Here is a 19,250-nt window from a genome sequence, read left to right on the forward strand (position 1 = left end):
TTAAATCAGGATATTTAAGTAACTTTTATAAAAAATTTAAAAAAAGTCTTAGGAAAAATAATGCTCTGGTATATTTTAATATATGTCAGTGTAAATTATTTTCTTTTGTAACAGCTCAAACATTCTTTTTAGTCTGGGACTGACCTTAGGCCTGGTCTGTGAAACCTGGGGAAAATGTTTTTGATGCTGTCTACATATACCTTAATGCTTTTTCAAACAGGGAGAGTGCTGAGCACTGTCTGCTGCAGTGAATACACTGGATAGGCATAAATACCTCTTACACGCCCCCTTAAACTACTGAACTATCACTAGGCTGCTCTACTGAATGCACAGTTTATGCAATATTCAAAAGTTGTATTGTTTAAAATGTTTTACGGGATGATCTGCACTGGACTTACTATCTCCCTTAATGTTTAAAATGTATGTTTTTATTCTTTTTTTTAAATTAAATTCTATTATTGCACTTTAATTTGTAAAGGTGTTCCTTAAATTAAAAACAGTCTTGAGATTTATATCCCCTTGTCTCTTTTTGAACTATACTAGAATCTCTGCTGTTTAAAAAAAGTAACAGTTACTTTTACTCAGTAAGTTTTTAATGAGTTACTTTTACTTGAGTAGATTTTTTGTCTGGTAACTTGTACTTCAGTAACATTTCATTGAAGTAACAGTACTTTTACTTTATTACTCTTTCCACCTCTGTGGGAACGTGTCCAGTTGTTACCTGAAACCTACTGAGTAAATGTATCCACGTGTTACTGCGATATGAAGAGCGCAGAAGGAAGCAAGGCATATCTGTTCCCAGCAAAATAAGAGTCCTGTTTAATCCACACAGGAGTTTTCATAGATGTAGAGTGTCCTGTTCATAACATAGTGCAAAGCATCGCTGCACTACATGGCCATGTGTCCGCTTATTGCTTCTGTGCAGGGCCAGGAACAAGAACAATAATCCTGGAGGCAAGTCACCAACGGGGTTTAGGAGCAGAACTTGTAGGAGATGGAGTCGTCCTGTGGCAGCAGTGCTAGCAGAGCTGGGGAGCACAGTGTCTTCCTCTGCTGCTGGTCCTTTAACACAACACACCTGAGATGGTGTCTGCCGCCTTTAGCTACAGAGAGGAAGACGACCAACTCGGTGCACCAGCTCAGTGCTGCAGAGTCACGGTGAGCTGTGATCACGTGTGGATGTCACAGCACAGTGACAAGTGGACTAATTCCAGTCCAACACATCCAATTATACAAGTCTAATGGAACAGACAACGGTACCCTTGGCCTAGGAAGGCGCTTTGACATGCGGCGTGATGACGTTCTCCGTGTTAAAGCTGTGCTCGTGTCCAGTGTTGTTTCATACAGTCATCAGTAATGTAGCCTGGTCCCTGCAGCAGATGAGTGGGCCACAGACAGTTGCTGCCTGACTCCACCCACATTTCTGTTGCCTTTCACACTTGTAGTCGTCACATCCACCTGAGGATGTTTGGCACAGCTCCCTGTGACACACAACGGCTTTCCCCTCCTTTTTAAGGATAAGGATAATCACCTTTATTGGCCAAGTATGTTACACACAAGGAATTTGGTGGTGTTTTCCACATATGCAGTAGTTTCCTGCACCTGGAAACATACACTGAGGTGACGCGCTGAAGTTTCTCATCACTTTAATGTGAGGTATCACTCTGTCAGAATACATCAGGCTGTTTGTTACCTCACACCTGCCTCATGTCAGTTTTCTCTATTTCAGAAGTCTCTAAGAAGATCATTCCTTCTCTTTTATATTTTCAAAATCCCTTCCTTCGTGACGTATTTTAAATTCTGACGGACTGAAATGCCTCAAACATCCAGGACAGTCGACCACTGAAGGGTATTTATCGAGGTTTGTGGCCCTAAACACTGAAACTGTGTGTTGTTTTTTTACCAAGGAGCTGCAGTTGGGTTTTGCACCAGAAAAAGGAAAATTGGCACTGCAGGAAGTTTGTGTTTGGTCTCATGTAATATGTATTTTAATGTGTTCCCGTTCAGGGAGGCCAAATAAGGGAGCAGAGAGTGGAAATGTATACAAATTCCCTCAGCACCACAGACTGATCGCTGCGGCTGATGATGGTCAGGGGAGCGCAGGTTTAAAATTTGCTCTTATTCAGCTGAGACGTCGCGCCGTTAAGAACACATGAGGAAGGAGAGGGTGTTTGTAAATTGCACCTGTCCCTCTGAGCAGCCCGAGGAGAAAGTGAGGGGTTGTTACAGGCTTTCAGGTCAAACTGTTCTTCGAGGAAATGAAAGGCGATTTGGCTGCAGAAGACTCCGTGCCTGTAGATCAGAAATATGTTTGTTGGTTATTAAACTTCAGTCGCACTTTCCTCTGCGCTTCAACACGGGCCCCAGGTCCTTATAACACTGCTGCAGCTGTGCTCATCTACCTGACATTACACACGTTATTACATTGACAGACTGTGGTGCCCCCCCCCAGGGGCTATCAGTCTATCAGCCCTATGTTTCTCAGCCTGTGGCTGTGAGTCAGTGCAGGGATGCTGACCAGAGCACTGCAGCAGCACACAAACATCCTTTAGCCCCTGAACTAATGTGCTGTGAATCATTACAGTAAAGCTCAGTGAACTGAACCGAGGCGGTGACGGAGGGCCGGCCGCTGTGAGCTGTCACCACCTCGCTGATGTCAGACGCCGTGAATTAGGAATATGACCACAATGAATGTGTGTGTCTGCAGTAGCAGTGCGGTCAGTTAGAACTTCACAGTGTTGTTTCCCTGCAGATAATCTTAGTGCTCGTCCAACAGCACACACACTGACAACACACACACGTGCCCAGTCTCTGTGGACTCTAGAGAGTTCACAAGATGGGAAGTACTGTCGTGCTTTAGAGTATTTTATTACCACTGACAGAGTCTGCTCTAATGGAACATGTTCTCCTGAAGACTCAAACGTCTGCTGACAGTTTCTCTCTCTCTCTCTCTCACTCACACACACACACACACACACACACACACACACACACGCTGAGCTGTATAGATCAACAGCACTGCAGCAGTGTGCTTCCAGGAAAGGCTGACTTCGTATTGAGGAGTGAGTGAAACCAGATCCTGTGTTTCTTTGGTGACTGTAACACACTGAGCTGAGTCTGTTGCCAGGACCAACTCAGCTGAGTGCTTGTGGAGAAGGTCACCACAAAACAAAATGTCATGCTGTAATGCTGCATTAGCACTCAGGCTGATTAACGGGACAGTGTGAATGGCCCGGATTTTCACTTATCCAGTGAAATATATGTTGGATGGATTGGCCCAACAAGCTTCTGTCCTCTGTCTGTGGAGGGCTGGAGGGAAAGTCCAAGCTGTGCTTGTGATGTTGGAGCCTGTCGACAATTCAAAACGTTTCACTTTGTCCAACAGTGCAGGAAATGTTTGGCAGACGGGGGAGAGGAGGGAGACACGAGAGAGCTACTTGGACTTCAGGCCTTGGTTTGTGACAGTGTGAACTGTTCTAGACAAGGAGAAATAAAGCTGAGCACAGTTTGGAGCCGCAGCAAAGATCTGAACACGTTTGTAAATGACAAATTTCAGGTTTTGATTTTTAATAAGATTGCAAAAAAATTCTAAAACCATGTTTTTGTTTTGTCATTAATGGGCAAAACGTCAGTGTCATCTCTTTAAAATGAAATGTACAACACAAAGTCCGAGTAGTGACTTCACGTGCATGAATATGCAGATTCAGGTCCCGTGTTTGATGAAACACATCAACAGAGAAAGTGAAAAGGCTGCGAGCAAACAAACCTAAATGTTTAGCAGATGAATTCTTTTACGTGGACAGAAACATTCATGTTAAAGCTGAGTTCTGGTGAGAAGCGATGAATGTAAGACGACAAGACGGGGAACTGTGATTTTACATTTTATTTCTTTTTTGGAGACGCACATTCCTTCACACATTCAACCAGAATATCATCCACTTTGTACCTGAGTGAACATCTCGCTCTCTGACAGACGCCCAGAGAGCACCAGCGGGTTCAGGGCAGCTGCCTCATCCTGCACGTCCAAACTGAGCGAGCTGTGTAGAAGGACGGTACAGTGAGAGATCAACGTGCCCAGAAACCTAAATGAAGGCTGCTCATGAGCACTGAGGTGTGTGGAGCGCTTGTTATGCACAGTGTTTGACAGCACGTTCAGGAAAACATAAGCTCATAAATAAACACTCCAGCCAATCGAGTGCGTCCTAATGCAGGCAGCTAAATGAGCATGTTGGGTCTCTGAGGAGCCGCCCACACCCCCTCACATCCACCTTATCGACTGTGGAGTGAGTGGGGCGTCCAGCACGTGGCCTAATGCTCCGTGCAGCTGTGCTGTGTTGCAGTGTGAGGCGAGACTTAAAGACTGCAGGATAAAGAGTTCACTACGGCTGCAGCTGTTCCCATTTGTGCAGGTTAATCAGACAACATCAGCCTGGGACTGCTGGAACATGACGGCTCATTTTGTTTACTGTATGTGTGGCTCAGAGGTTACTCTGCCAAGCTTCCTCCTGGGAACCTGACTCAGTGTGCTACAGATTTTTGGGGGAGTCGTGGGCAGTTACTGGGCTCTCTCTGGACAAAATGCTTCTGTTGCAGTAAACGGTGCCAGACAGGAGCAGGATGTCGTGTGTAGTGATTGGATTTACTGTTGCTCTTTAGTTTGGTTGTGCAGCTTTACTTAGAACAACGTCAGGAAACAGCCTTATGAATTCAAAAGAAACACACGGACACATCGTGACCACGTTCAGATGCTTCATCGCTGTGAAATGCTTCATAAAGTAGCTTTTATGAATTAAAAGAAACACACGGACGCATCGTGACCACGTTCAGATGCTTCGTCGCTGTGAAATGCTTCATAAAGTAGCTCCTACAAACCACGGCGCTGAAAAGAGGCTCTGATTGTGTGTCTGTCTCAGAACACGTTTTGTGTTGAGGTTTAACCCTCTCAGCCCGAGGCCCCCTCTCTCATCCGTCTCTAATGCATCGCCTGGCTCATGATACCACACAGCAGAGGAGAAGAAGCCACGATAGGAGAGCAGCATTTGAAAAGGAGAAGTTATATATAGAGGGAACGGGAGCAAGTATCCGGGGCAGGAGTGCAGGCCAATTAGAGAGACGCCCTAGGTTGTCCTGTTATCTCCTCACACACAGCCTCAACAGGAAACACACACAAAGCCCTGCCCTGGGGTGGACGCACAACACACACACACACACACACACCAAGCACTCAGATGTTTTATTAAAATGCTGTGCACTTCACTGCACACACACACACATATATACTTCTATATATGCTGTATATGTGCGCAGACCACTGAGACACGATCTAACAAGGGCAAGAGCAGAACTGGAGGAAGTGGGAGTGAGAGAGCGAATTGGAGACGAGTGGGGGAAAGAGGGAAAAGAGGCCGAGCTGTAACAGAGAGAGGGGAAATGAAAAGAGTGAAGGAGGACAGTAACCAGAGGCAGACGAGGACCAGACACCGCAGTGTGCCTCGGTCGGCGTCTCCTCTACACAGTGACCTCAGAAAACCGAGTGTGAGATTCTGTAGGTGTTGATCAGAAATGTAGGCTCCTTCACACAAACCTGTCTGGTTCAGTTAGACTGAAGCTTTTAAATGGACATTGTATAACAGACACAGACTGAAGGTCAGAGGTTACAGGGCAGGTTCCTTCTACATTCTGCTGCCTTTCCGCCCTGGGCAGTGCAGAGCAGCTCTGACACCTCTCTCCATATAGTCGTCTATAAGTGTCCGTAGTCCATCCAAGCCATTATCACTGTAAACGCCTGTGAGGCTCAGGCTGCAGGTCTAGGACGTCCTTTAGCTGGTGATTCAAACAAACACATCACAATGATCCTGTCCACAGACAGGGAGGCCAGTGTTGGTCAGAGCTGTGTAGCTCCACCCACTGTTTCTCCCAGTAAACACGCCTCTGGCTGTGGGGAGATATTCACAGTTAACATCGAACATGAAATGCCGTCATTGTCTGTAGAGATGTATGAATGTTCGTCCCTCATCAACATTTTCATCTGTATTAGTTCACACACCTTGGACGTCACGTTATAGTCGGGGGGGGGGGGGGGGGGTGCTTTCCTATGTGATTCAGCTTTATCCACTACAAGAGGAGAGATGGTTTAGATGCTGTGTCTCTGTTAGTTTCTTATCTGTGGCATCAGCACAGGACCTGGAGAAATGTTTCATCTGCACAGAACACAGATCCTTAAGGTTAGTTTGTTTTAGGGTCATTAAAACTTATTATTCTCTCCTGCTTTATCATTTCAGCCAAATTTCTTCCATTCCTTATTAATAAGCGTATTCCCCCCCACAGTAAACAGCGGGTTCTCCCATGATGGACATGAAGGGAATTCACACACATTTCTTTTGGATTATCTTGGCTATTAAACATGAGACGCTGATAATCGGGTTCTCAGTGTTTATATTAACTCGTACCACAGAGAGGAGAAAGATGTATGTTTGTTACTCTCATCAACAATGTTGTGTTGCAGCTACCAGCCTCATGTTGTTTGTGATAGGCCCACATCTTAGGCTAGTTACCAACATAAGCCTTTGTGTCTCTGCTTTCTAAGGTTCTTGGCTTTTTGTTTCCACAAGGGGACATAGGTTTTTAATTTCTTTAAGCCGATGCTCAGGTAATGTAAGTGGAAGAGAAGAAATCATAAAGCACAGTCTCCTCAAAACCAACATGTAAACTGGAACGTTATGTGTACAGTAACCTGAATACCTGGGTTTTGGGGTCTCTGCACCCCGACCTTCCATTCAGCTGATGAAACTCTTCATGTTGTTGAATGTTTTAACATATGAAAGACAAAATACACTCATGATTTTCACAACGTACTGTAGCTGCACGAAGATGAAACTGCACCAAGTAGCACCCGGCTAATCCTGGTCCATGTGCTAATCCTAATCCCAGAGCTAATCCTAATCTAACCAGTTAAAGTCTTTCTGATATTACTTGCTTTTCACTTGTGGTGTGGACAGTGTTTGGTTCACCACACAGTGAAACACAGTTTGTGAAGAAGCTGAATTCTTCTTATCCTGTTCTGTCTGATCTTATCCTGATTCTGAATGAATGTGGCTACACGGAGGAGGAGGCAGGAAGGACCCGCTAAGGAAGGAGAAACAGAAATCTGAGCGGCTTCGCCGCAGTGCTTCTGGGAGAATATGAAACTAAATCAGAGGTGTTTGGTCACATCGGCTCGGGAAAAACCACTCCTCGGGGCAGACAAGGTGGAATCGCACGGCTGCTGCCGATTCGCCCTGTGAGCCTCCCGCTCCAGAACATCCCAGAGGTCTCTGTCGGGTCGAGACCGGGTGAGTGCGGAGGTCACTGGAGGAACTGACATCGTTAGCATGTCGGTGGAAGCAGTGTGAGGGGGCGGGTGCCAAACTCCGCCCCTTCCTTCTGCATGTGGCAGCAGAAGTACGGATTCATCCAACCCAGTGACTGTAGCCTCAGGGTTTAAGGCCCAGGACCCACTGTGGCCTTCGGCTGCTGTGCTCCATCCTCATCAGGGTCCAGAGACGTTGTCTCACAGAGCACTGACATCACATTTCAGCTACAGCCTGTGCCCCACGGTTTCCTGGCCCTGGTACGTCCTGGACTTCTCTGTAGACGGCCAGTCCTCGTTTCAGCCTCTACACGTGCCCCCGTTCACAGGCACATGGCCCTGCTCCTCTGTTTCTGGTTCCTTTGCTCCTATGCTCTTATCTCCTTCCTCTTTGTCTCCTCTTATTTCTCGCTCTCTACTATAGTCCCCTCTCCTCCTATATCCTTTTCTTGTTTCCTCCCCTCCTTTCATGCCATTGACTCCTTTCCTCTCATTTCTCCTCTTCCTTTCTTGTTTCTTTTTCTCCACTTTCTCCTCTCCTCTCTTCTTTCATTCTCTTCTATCATCTCCTTCTCCACATTCTCCTCCCCACTCTTCTTTCATTCTCTTCTATCATCTCGTCCTCTCCTTTGCTTCTCTTCTCTCATTTCTTATTCCCCTCATCTCCTCTCATCTTGTTTCCTACTCTTCCTTGTCTTCTCCTTCCCTTGTCTCCTCTTTCCTTTTCCTCTCTCCCCTCATACTGTTACTTCCTCTTCTGGTCTCCTCTCCTTCTTGCCTCTCTTCTCACATGCTCGTTTCCTTTCTTCCTCTCCTCTCATTGACTCCTCTCGTCTCTTCTGTCATTTCCTTTTCTCCTCCAATTTCCTACCCTGTTTGCCTCCTCTCCTTGTCTCCTCTCTTCTGATATCCTCGCCTCTCCTTGCCTTCCCTCCTCTCCTTGCCTCCTCACCTCCTCTCCTTCCACACAGACTGTCGGTGCTGAATGAAACGAGGCGGTCAGAGCCAACAACCCTCCAGCTGAATGAAACGAGGCGGTCAGAGCCACAGAGGCTGAAAACACTCTGCGGGATCTAATGGATGCAGATTTGATGAAGCTTTAAATAGATGAAGATTGAGATGAGAAATGAGGTAGAGACATTTGTTCAGAGCAGCGTGGTAATGAGCTCGGCCAGCCACTGCAAAATGTCCGTGTCTGATTACACGAGCATCTCAGAACCATGAAATAAAAAGTGCTGGAGGGAACAAACAACCCCGAAATCAAAAGAGATGGTTTTCAAAGTAAAGTATTGTAACACTATCAGTTCTGTGGTATTTAAATGCCAACATTAAAGGTGTCCAGTGGAGTCACTGGCCAGTAAAGGCACCATGTGGCCTTGTGCTGAGTGGGTTTCTATTTTCACTGGTACAAAGTGCAGGAGGTGCTGGTTCCACAAGGTTCGTACCTGTTTTCTGTTCCAGTTCAGACTAAACGATTTACTCAGTGTTACTGAACATGGAAACCCTGGTAGTGTAGCCATCATATATGTTCTGACCACCAGTTTCAGTTACTTCCTTCTTTCTCTACCTATCTGAGATGAATGGACCTTCCTCATCCATGTATTAGTTACCTTCAACACTAATAAGATATTTAATATTTCCTTCAGTGACAAAGAAAAGGAGGCTGATTCCTAATTACTACTACTACTGCATTACCCATGAGCCTCAAGGTGGCAAAGAAGAAGTCTGGTGGCAAGTGAAGGTAAATAAAGCAAGTTTCATAATAATGAAGGGACCACAGTCAGCATGGTGCACACACACCATGTTAGCAGCACCATCCTTCGTGCACAGTGTGCCCCCCCGATGAGCCTCAGCCCAGTGCTAAGGAGCCTCAGTCCAGTGCTCCCTCTCTGTTCGCTCTGGGTTTGGTCTCCACCACCTCCTGAGGGAAACCTCTGGCTCTGGAGCTGCTAAACGCTCCACTGTGTCCCCCAGCTGGTCTCTGACCGGCTCTGTCTCTGGTTGCTGCTGAGCAGGTCATGGACAGCGGCTGTTTAAAGCGACTTTGAGCTGAAACTCATGGTAAAGCTCTGTACAGCTGAGGGAAGCTGCAGAGTCATTGTTCTCTACAACCGAACAATAAACAGTTTCATGTTGTCGTTTCCACTGCTGTTAAAAAGCATATATTATAGCTGCTCTTTGTTTATCGTGCACTCCCTGATACATTAAATAGTTTCACTACTTTGATGCCTGTAAACAGTTCCCTTCTTCTGGAAGTCCCTTTGTGATAAAAACACACACTGAGACACACACACACACACACAAATCCTTATTCGAAAACACTCCGTCACGCCTAGCCTTTCCCTCCAATCAATTTGCGACACTCTTGTCTGAAACATACTTTAATGTTCCAGTGCTCTTTCTTCTGCCACTGCTATTTAACACACTTCTGTATTATCCTCTTATCTCTGCCGCCCTCCCTCCGCCGCTCCCTCCGCCGCTCCCTCCACCCTCCCTCCGCCGCTCCCTCCCTCTCTTGGTTCCTTGTTTCTGCTCGGAGCATTCGGAGGCTCTGGCCCTGGATCTTCACATCATGCTTTCAGGTGGCAGTAGACAGGAGATTAGAGTGTCACAGACACATTGCAAAGAGCTTAGACCAACATGGAAACCACACATCCTCCACTGCATGAGCATACATGTGGAGACTGATGCCGTGTTTCCTGGCGATTTAATAGGTCAGACATGGAAATAACTCAGATGTTACACATCACTACCATCGCTTGTGTGTGTGTGTTTGAAAGACAGAAAAAGTGCATCTAAAGTTGCAGCTCTCCTGCTTTGACCATGTTTGTACTTGTGTTAATCTGAGAGAGCAGAAGCCAATTTACAGAGTTGCGAGTCTATTTCACAGCTGTTTGACCACACACACAAAGTGTAAATGACGATGTATTGCTCGGGGCTTGTGACATTTAAACACTCTTCAGAAATGTGTGTGAAGCCGAGACAAAGTCAGAAAGAGATGGTGTTGTGCAGCGAGTCTAATGTAGTATGACCAATCAGAAGGCTGCTGATGGAGATGCTCAAACTATCTAGAATATCATTGAAGTTCTCGCATGTGTGTTTTTGTTTTCCTCTAAAGTCTTGTTTATGTCAAAGAGATGATTTCTGTTGGTGTGTTACATCTCTAAAAGGCTGAGTGCATCTTTTCATGTGTGGGGGTGTGAGGGGACACATGAATAAGACTCCTTAATGTGTCCGGCTGCCTTTGATCCTACATTTCCCACAATGCAACTCACTAGCACCACTTTATTTGAGCTTCACTGCATCTTAAATGCTACAGGTTTCAAACTCCCTGCTCCCACTTTGTGCCACAGACTTTCTATTAACAAAGGACTCAGTGTTCTTCCTTCCTTCAGTTATACTAAATGATTAAATGATTACCAGAGTAGTGGCCAGTTATTCTTCTGTCCACCAACTAATCAATTCATAAACGAAGCCCTGCAGCTTCTCGGTGAAGTCTCCAGCCTGAGCCAAGGCACCTCCAGAGCCACAGAATCACCTTCTACAGATGTTTCCAGAGGTTAAGGATGAGTGACTATGACTAGTAAACTGACCTCTATATGTAAACTAGGTGAAGGGCTCCTTTCTGGGCCAATCTGTGTAAGTTGGGCTGTATAATGACGAGATGAAGACAGGTTAGCTCTCGGACTTGGTAGTGATGAGAACTGTGTTGTGGTTTTTATGAAAGGCCTGTTTCAGTTGCACACAGTCTCTCTCTCTCTCTCTCTCACACACACAGTTGTAATTACAAAGACGTGCATTCATTCACACATTCACAGATGGAGCGATGGGTGGGGGGGGGTTTAGTTCGTCTTAATCAGCAGGGAGACTCACAGATTTGTATTCTTCTCGGTAATCCACCAACACATCCCAGAGACCATCAGTCACTGCTGCTGCAGCCTTGATAAGTGTGTGTCGGTCTGTTCAATCTGAACCAATAACACACTCACACACACACACACACACACACACACACACACACACATTAGAGAGCTTACCTGAGATGATGGATGCGTGTCGGAATTCCTCTGAGAAATGGATCGGCTCGTACGGAGACGTCTCGTAAAACTCTTCCCCTGAAAAACAGAAAACAGAGGAGCTAGTGTGCACGTACACAAACAGCAGCTTCGCCTGCGATACCAGGGACGCACACACCTGAGCGTCTGTTTACCTGCACACTACCTTCAAAGTCACACTGACTGTGCTGCTTAGGAACAAGCTTCTCTTTAGAGACGAGGGAAGGTTGGTGCTGAGTCTTCTACAGCTGTTTCCTTTGGACAATCCCCTGATATATCAAATATAATACAAATAAATACCACTGCTCATTCTTCTACCTGTGAAGCTGCAAATAAAAGCTATACATGTAATAATCATTGTATTTCTTCATGTGAAACAATGAAAGAAAAAACTGTTACTATGACACAATAAATGTATAAATGAATATGAAATATACTGTAATATATGTATATTTCATTACATGTCTTTGTTTAATTTGTCTTATTTGGGTGTTTTAGCTACTAGCTCGTCTGAATGCACACACGCTTTATGCAATAAATGACACAATGAAACAAATCAAAGCTCTGAGACCCTCCCCCGAAAGGTTTAGCCTCTAACAAAATGACTACAACACAAAATAGACACCCATCAGGTTTGTCTTGTTCGCTGGATGCGAGTGTGTGTGGTGACAGCTGAGTGTGTGTCACCCTCCAACAGCTCTGTGATCTCTAAAGATTTCCAGTGCGATCAGTCAGAGAGCCGTTTGTCTTGTATATGTCATCCGCACAGAGCCGAGGCCTGTGTGAGGCCTAGTTGTCATCATTCCTCATGTTTGCTGAGCTTCATCCACTAAAAGTGTCTCTTTGACTGCTAGAAAACGCCGTGCACTCTCGTCTGTAATGCATCAAGGACGACAGACAAAAGCCTGTGACTGTAAATCGCTACGAGAAACAGAACTAACAGCAGCGAGTCAATCAGTCACAAGCACTGAACTCAATTTGGCTGATTGTGGAGACGCACACATTTCTGAGTTGCATTATGTGGTGTTCCTGTCGCTGAGCTCAGGCTGAGGGGAGCCTTTCACCAAGCCCTGGGCCTCTGTGCTGTGATGGCGAGGGCTCCCTGCTGCTTGTTGTAAATATGCTGCTATCAGATGATAATAACTCACATTAGTGGATCAGTTCATGAGGACTGGAAAAATAAGTTGCAAAAAAGTCCTGGATGTGAGTCGCAGCGTGAAGCCTCAGAGGCGAGTTAATTAACACAGCAGCTTGCAACAACAAGCGATAGCACATCGGGATATTAGGACAAGATGCAGAAAAACACAAGGTGCGGAGGACACGTAAGGAATGAAATACAGAAATATAATGAGCATGAACAGGGCAGTAAGAATTACAGTGCCATGAGAGATAATTAACAAAGGATTTGCAAACAAACTCAGAGTTTTATCACCACACAGGTGTTTCTGCTCCAACAGCAAACTCTGGGAAATAAGACAAAGGAAAACCACAAACCTGTGCTACATGAAATGACTTTTACTTTATTATGAATCACATTCAGACGAGTAAGAGCACAGAGATCAGAGCCCCCCACCCCCAGAGACCGCGCTCAGACGTTCCTCTCATAATGTTGTCTCCTTGCTGAGAAGACAAACAGCTAAATGGACGATGCATCATCATTTTAACTTTTCAGGGAAAACCAGGTGAAAGCAAGCTCTGGTCTTCATCCAGGTAACATCATCAAAACAAGAATAACCAAATACACATGGATCAAATAAAACCTGTTTTATTTCACAAGATACACATTAAAGCTATAAAACATCACATAAAGTTATATTAAAACACAGTTTCCACATCAGCTGTTACACACATTTAAGCAGTAGAGTAGTGAAGGCAGTTTAAACTGAGATAAAGGAACGAGCACAGCCAGTGGAGTTTTGTCTGCAGCACAGTAACAGAAGGACATCTTTCCTCCTTCTGTACTGGCAAAGAGCTGCAGGGTTGTGAACAGGTCTGGTACATTGATTTATAACTCAGGAGACATGTAATATATTCAGGCAACTTACTAAATAGGGCTTTATACTGTAGATGGATAACATACAGCGATGCTCTCTTCTCAGTGTCAGAGATGGCCAGCCTACCTTCTGATATAATTCACAATGGCGAGTCCTGAAGGGATCTCCAGTAACAAATCTAACAGCAGCATGATGCACTGAGCCAAGTGGTTCCAGGGTTTTGGCAGAGGCATGCATATAAATTATATTGCCAGAGTCTACTACAGATAAAATTGATGCTTGTACCAGCTGCCTCCTGTGACTCTCATTAAAACTAAATCTGTTTCTATACAGAAACAAAAGTCTGGGCTTAAGCAAAGCAGTTAATTTCTCAATATGCAATTTAAAACTCAGCTTGTCGTCTAACCAAAGCCTGAGATTTTGTCAACGACGGCATCGTCCACTGTAGCTATATTTCAACTTAAATAATCAATTTCACACCATTTTCTAGTAAAAATCATTTACCTTGTTTTGCAAGAATTTAATGTTAGTTTAAGCTCAAGAGGATGATGCTGAGAAATGGTCAAATCAGACACTGCAAACACTGAAAAGTCTGATCAGTGGAGGGGCCACTGTGTAAATGACCATGTCATCTGCATATAAATGTATAGTAGCGCTAGTTACTTTGGATCCTACATCAATAATAAATATAGTGAATAAAGAGGGGCTCAAGATGGATCCTTGGGGCACTCCTCTAAGAACACCCATAAAATTAGACTTAAAACAATCCACCACAGCAGCTATGGTTAGAGTTACTCCCTAACCCCGAAGCTCATCATCACCTTCTGTCTTTCTGTTCGTATTAACAGTAAACAAGCAGAATCTTTCCTTTCAGCTGTGAATCAAATGTTTAGGATGAATCACAGTAATATCAACAGGAAGCTTGGTGAGCGTGTTGTAATGTGATTTGAATGTTAATGCCTTCTATCTGCCTCTCAGTGGGGCCGAGCATCTGCTTCCCATGTTGCATCCTACCACCACACTCTGCATGCATTAGCAGTCTGTCCATATTGGTACCTGAGATTAAAGCTGCCTGCTGTCTCCCACACAAAACACATTACACTATGACACACGCCTGCATCATCTGACAACCGTGTTGTCAGTGCCCCACCAGCGTGGGGCATCTGTCAGACACGTTACAGACAGATGCAAAGAGCCAGAGAGTCCGCTGTGAATTTCATCCACTGGCAGTTCGCTTCAGCAGTGTGTATGTGTGTGTGTGAGGATCACCACAACAGTCCGCTGCCTTTGACATATTATGTGATGAGTTTGGGAGTGTGCCTCAGTCAGCACCGTGGCACAAATCCAGGTTTCGTTTAGACAGTACTGAGGCAGAAGAAGACGGCGTCATAATGGTTTGATGTCGTCCTGCTGCTGTCCATGGAGAAGACATGATGCAGCACAAACATGATGTCGTAGAAGAAGGTTTTCACAGAAATGAATCTCAAAACTAAACCTGGATTTGCATTATGGGACTAACTGGGGGTCATTGTGTACAGCACCCTGACAAGCCAAGCCGTGGTCCCTGTCCGTCACGTGACACAGGTGATGGATGACACCAAACGAGCTCCGTTCATTAATAAAGAGCATGCTAGGACTAAAGTCACTGAGAACTTCTGGGCTTAGATTGGTTTGTTAGAACAGTTTGTTGAACAGTCTTGTTTTACACCCACTGACAAATCTGATTCCTACTTTAGCAAACGGTGTGAGCTGCGGACCAGTTTCATGTCTGTAAAATGTTCATACAACAGCCTCCGCTAACACACGAATAAACACTTAGATCTGCTCACAGCTAGATGGTCTATTATAAACCATTTCTAATGTTTCTATGCTGTTTATACAATACAACTATAGGGACCTAATAAAAAAGGGCTGTTGTTTGTTCTGACACAGACTTGAACTATAACCTTGTCTGATTCCCCTGGTGCTGTTAGCCTGAACGTGGCTCAGCAAAGGGACTCCAGAAACACCGAATGTGGAGTTGAGGCATGAGCCTCGGCAGCAGTTGATCAGAGAGCTTGTTTTCTTTCTCTCCTTAATGGGAAACAGAGTGAGGATTATGGCAGATTGCTCCCAGCAGCCAGCATTTGCCTTTATCCTCCATGTAAACACTCGGCAGAGAGTAGTTCGCTGCATCCAGAAGCAGCAGGACGTTCGCTGGCAGCTCCAGGAGCGCCTCACTGTGCCCGGATCTCCAGACTGACAGCGTCCCTCCATTTGGTGCTTTGTCTTTAATCTTTGCACCAACAAACTCAACTGCTCATTTACTGCAGTCATGTTTCAGCATTGCCCTAAATTTCTCTGCAATCGTTTGCCACCCATGAGCATTTGTCTGGCATTTAGCAGTGTTGCTGCCTCCCGCTGCTCCTCTGGCACCGCTCCTGCCACAGTCACAGGCCTGACATCATCACATCCCAGGGAGTTTAAGTAATTTACTCTGCGGAGTGAAATGATACTTAACGACAGACAAACAAGACAACTGGAGCAACAAATAAACAAATCAAGCAGAACAAGCCCTCCTGTCGTACACCTGCCACGTTCGTGTGCTGCAGCAGCGACAAAAGATATCGATTGTGTTGAGGGAGAGAAAGAGGCACAAAGTGAAGCAGAAGGATTTCTTACGGAGGTTTTATAGCAGCCTCTCTAAATAAAGGTAGGATACGAGTGCAGACTGCTTGTGTCTATTTTTGGCAGTCGGGGTAATGTCCAGAGATTGGAGGAGGGTAGATGAAAGGGAGACTAAAAACAGGCGGAGGTACTGGAAAAAGTACTGCTCTGTGTCTGCAATTACTGGCAGTAGCTACATTTGGACGAGCTGCTTCTCACATCCTTAATATGAGGAGACACAGCAGAGTGTCTGAGGATTTCACATGCATATTAGATGATTCTCACATGTAATGAGCCAGCATCCAGTGTCGGTGCTGGAAGTGGTGGGCCTTGTCTGTAGACATGTCAGAGGTGGGGGTGGTGGATGGATGGGCATGTCTGACTTTCATGCAGATTTGTGCTCCAACCAGAGGAAGCAGACATCAATGGACACTAAACCAGACTTTACTGACTCGCTGAACAAGTCTGAGATCTGGCAAATCACAGGTCTGTGTTTTATTACCGGTCTGTGTCTATGTGAAGGGTGAAATATTGAAAAGCTGGTAGTACGTCTGGTCTGAAGTCTGTGTGAGTACAAACAGAACCTTATCACTGCTAATTCTTCTTTTATAAACAGTTCTGATGGAAAAAGGTGCACGTGTGGGTTTTGTGCTTACATATCATTTACATATTGGGCCACAGACCTACATGTGTTTGAACTGCTGAGACATGACAAACAGCACTGAGTGTGACTCTGCAGCCGGTTCAAACGTTATCGTCCCTTTAACTGACCATTATATGTGGAATGATCCCTGAATCCCTGAAGAGAGATGTGAAATGACTATGATAAGATAAAAAGAGACTAAATCCTTTGTTCTCCCTCAGTCTGGTGCTCTCACTCCTCCATAGCACAGCTCTTTTGAATGTTATCAATCTGGTAAATGATGAAGTAAAGGTTCTTCTATCAGTTGTTATCATACCCATAATTATGCTTCAGAGGGGCCAAACCACACCTACCAGTGCATGAGGGGGGGGATGTGTGTGAATGATGCTGCAGACATGCACAGAAGTGAAGTCAATAAATAGATTTTATATGTAGTCATCAGCAGGATTGGTACAGACTCGTACAGCAGTCGAGCAGAGAGGAGACAGATGCGACTCTGTCATGACGCAGTGGATCATTCTGGAGCGTGCACTGAGATTTTCTGCTCAGCCATACGTTTAATGATAACACCTGAAGGTTAATTATCAGAGACATGTTCCTGAATTAGGAGCCACCTTGAAACCATGAGCGTGTGGCAGGAGATGTGTGTATTCCTGTGTGTGTGTGACTGAGATGGTGTGGTAGTGCACAGGTACTCCAGCCTGGGGGTGGGGGGGCAGCAAACAGGCCACATGTTTATGTATGAAGCTGTAACAGGCACAGACACACACTGTGCTTCCTGAGGCTCCGTGCACACCTGGCAGCACGCTGCTCAGGCCTATAAAGATGTGAAAATGTTATGAATAGCATTTGTATATTTTCCACTGGGGACATTTCTTATTACTGACTCATGTTAGTACTTTCAGAATTTACAGCAGTGTTTCTGTGAGACGGAGCCGTTAAGTGTGAGGAATGAACGTCCTGTCAGAATAAACCTCCGATCTTCACATCGAAATCTTGGTCGCTGTAGTGATGGAAGAAGTGTTTTATAATGTGGTAGTGTGTCGACCTTATGCTGAGTCTGTAACTTGTAGTTTTGTTGTTGTTATTAAGTTGTTAGTAGTTGTTATTACTAATGCCACACGCCACTGGAAATAATAAAGAGTCCAACTGAAAAGTAAGGACCAGAGGTACTCAGTCCAGACACACGGCCCCTGGGAGTGTTACACACTGTTACTGATCGACACACAGTTGCCAGGTTTGTGTGTTTTCTGCAGAAAGTGAGCTGTTGTAATGACGAGTGAATGAACAAGATGAGTATTGTAAAATGGGTTCCCCTATCGCTGTTGAGGGCTCTCAACAGTATGAAGAACCCACGACAGGCGGAAGCGGTTTGAGTAGATCTGTACTTTGTATCAGTGACAACCTGGATCTTTAATTCCAGATCTGAGGTGCCGGCTAATTAGTTTTCATTTGAACAAACAACCTTAGAACATGTGACAGGCAACATTCGCCACGCACCAGATTGTGAAGGCAGCGGCTGCTTCATCAGCGCTGACACGCGCACACAGGTGGGCGAGCTGCTGATGTCACGGTGAAGAGCTGATTAATTAAAGAAGTACAAGGACGAGTCATTTGCCCTGTGTCCGAGTGTCCAAAAACCCAGCACCCCGACCCCTCGGCACTGCCGTGCGCTGGCCTGCAGCTGTCACACTGCACCACAAAGTCTGAAGTGCACGTGACTCAGTGATTTAACTTCCTCCAAAACATATTTGACAAAACAGATCTGTGCTGTGTGAATGTTTGGAGGCGACGAGCTGTCAGCAGATGTTTTCACTCACTTTGAGTCTAATGACATGTTCAAGTGTGTTTTGAGTTATGTTGATTACGTTGCATGATGCTGAAGAAAAGCCACTTGAAGATCTTTAAATGTGAGTCTATGGCAGCAGCTAACACGTTCTGAGAAGTGACAGGCTGATGAAAGGCCGTGATGGTGCGACGATGACTGCGAGCAGCTGCCGACAGGAAGCTGTACAACACTGGGCTGCGCTGTGTCTTCAGAGCTGCATACATGCACTTTGCCTGCTTGCGTGTAGAAGAGATTGTGTGTGTGTGTGTGTGTGTGTCAGGGTGTTTTGAAATAAGCTGAATTTGAGAAATCACAAAGTGCTTAGTTGCGCTCCTCCCCGGTGCACCTCTCAGCTTTCACTGCCCCCTTTTAATTATTGCTGACAGAGGAGGGGGTCCACCCTCTGTAGCTTTCTGCAGGCGTCGTCTGTCTCTACCACGTCTTCTGCTGTGTGTCCTGCTGGAACAGTTGCTGTCATCGTGTGCTGTGAGATCAGTTTACCACCATCTTCATTTATATTCTCAGTTTGTTTTTATGTTCAGTACAAACGTCTGGTTTATACAATGTCGACCACAAATGACTAATGACAAGTTAATCCTAACTGAATATATGATTTGGCAGCAACAGTGAGTTAAATGAAAACTTTTTGGTGCTTCCATCTGACAGGTTTTAAAACATGAAGCCTGCACAACGGGCTTTGACGGCGACATATATGACATCATCTACCAGCAGAGCC

At 45.3% G+C, this 19,250-nt stretch overlaps 1 protein-coding gene across 2 annotated transcripts in view; it reads right to left on the bottom strand.

The window, feature by feature from the left end:
* gfra2b (GDNF family receptor alpha 2b) overlaps nt 1-19,250 on the bottom strand; it is a 65,176-nt gene that overhangs the window by 26,011 nt on the left and 19,915 nt on the right. Inside the window, exon 3 of one of the 2 annotated variants that reach the window (XM_020585502.1) lies at nt 11,386-11,463. The exons of the other annotated variant lie outside the window; for it this stretch is intronic. Coding sequence (XP_020441158.1) covers nt 11,386-11,463 — 78 coding nt within the window. The remainder of the gene's footprint in view (nt 1-11,385; nt 11,464-19,250) is intronic. 2 annotated transcript variants of the gene reach the window in all.

This window comes from Monopterus albus, unplaced genomic scaffold (assembly GCF_001952655.1).
Source record: "Monopterus albus unplaced genomic scaffold, M_albus_1.0 scaffold368.1, whole genome shotgun sequence".
NCBI classification, from domain to species: Eukaryota; Metazoa; Chordata; class Actinopteri; order Synbranchiformes; family Synbranchidae; genus Monopterus; species Monopterus albus.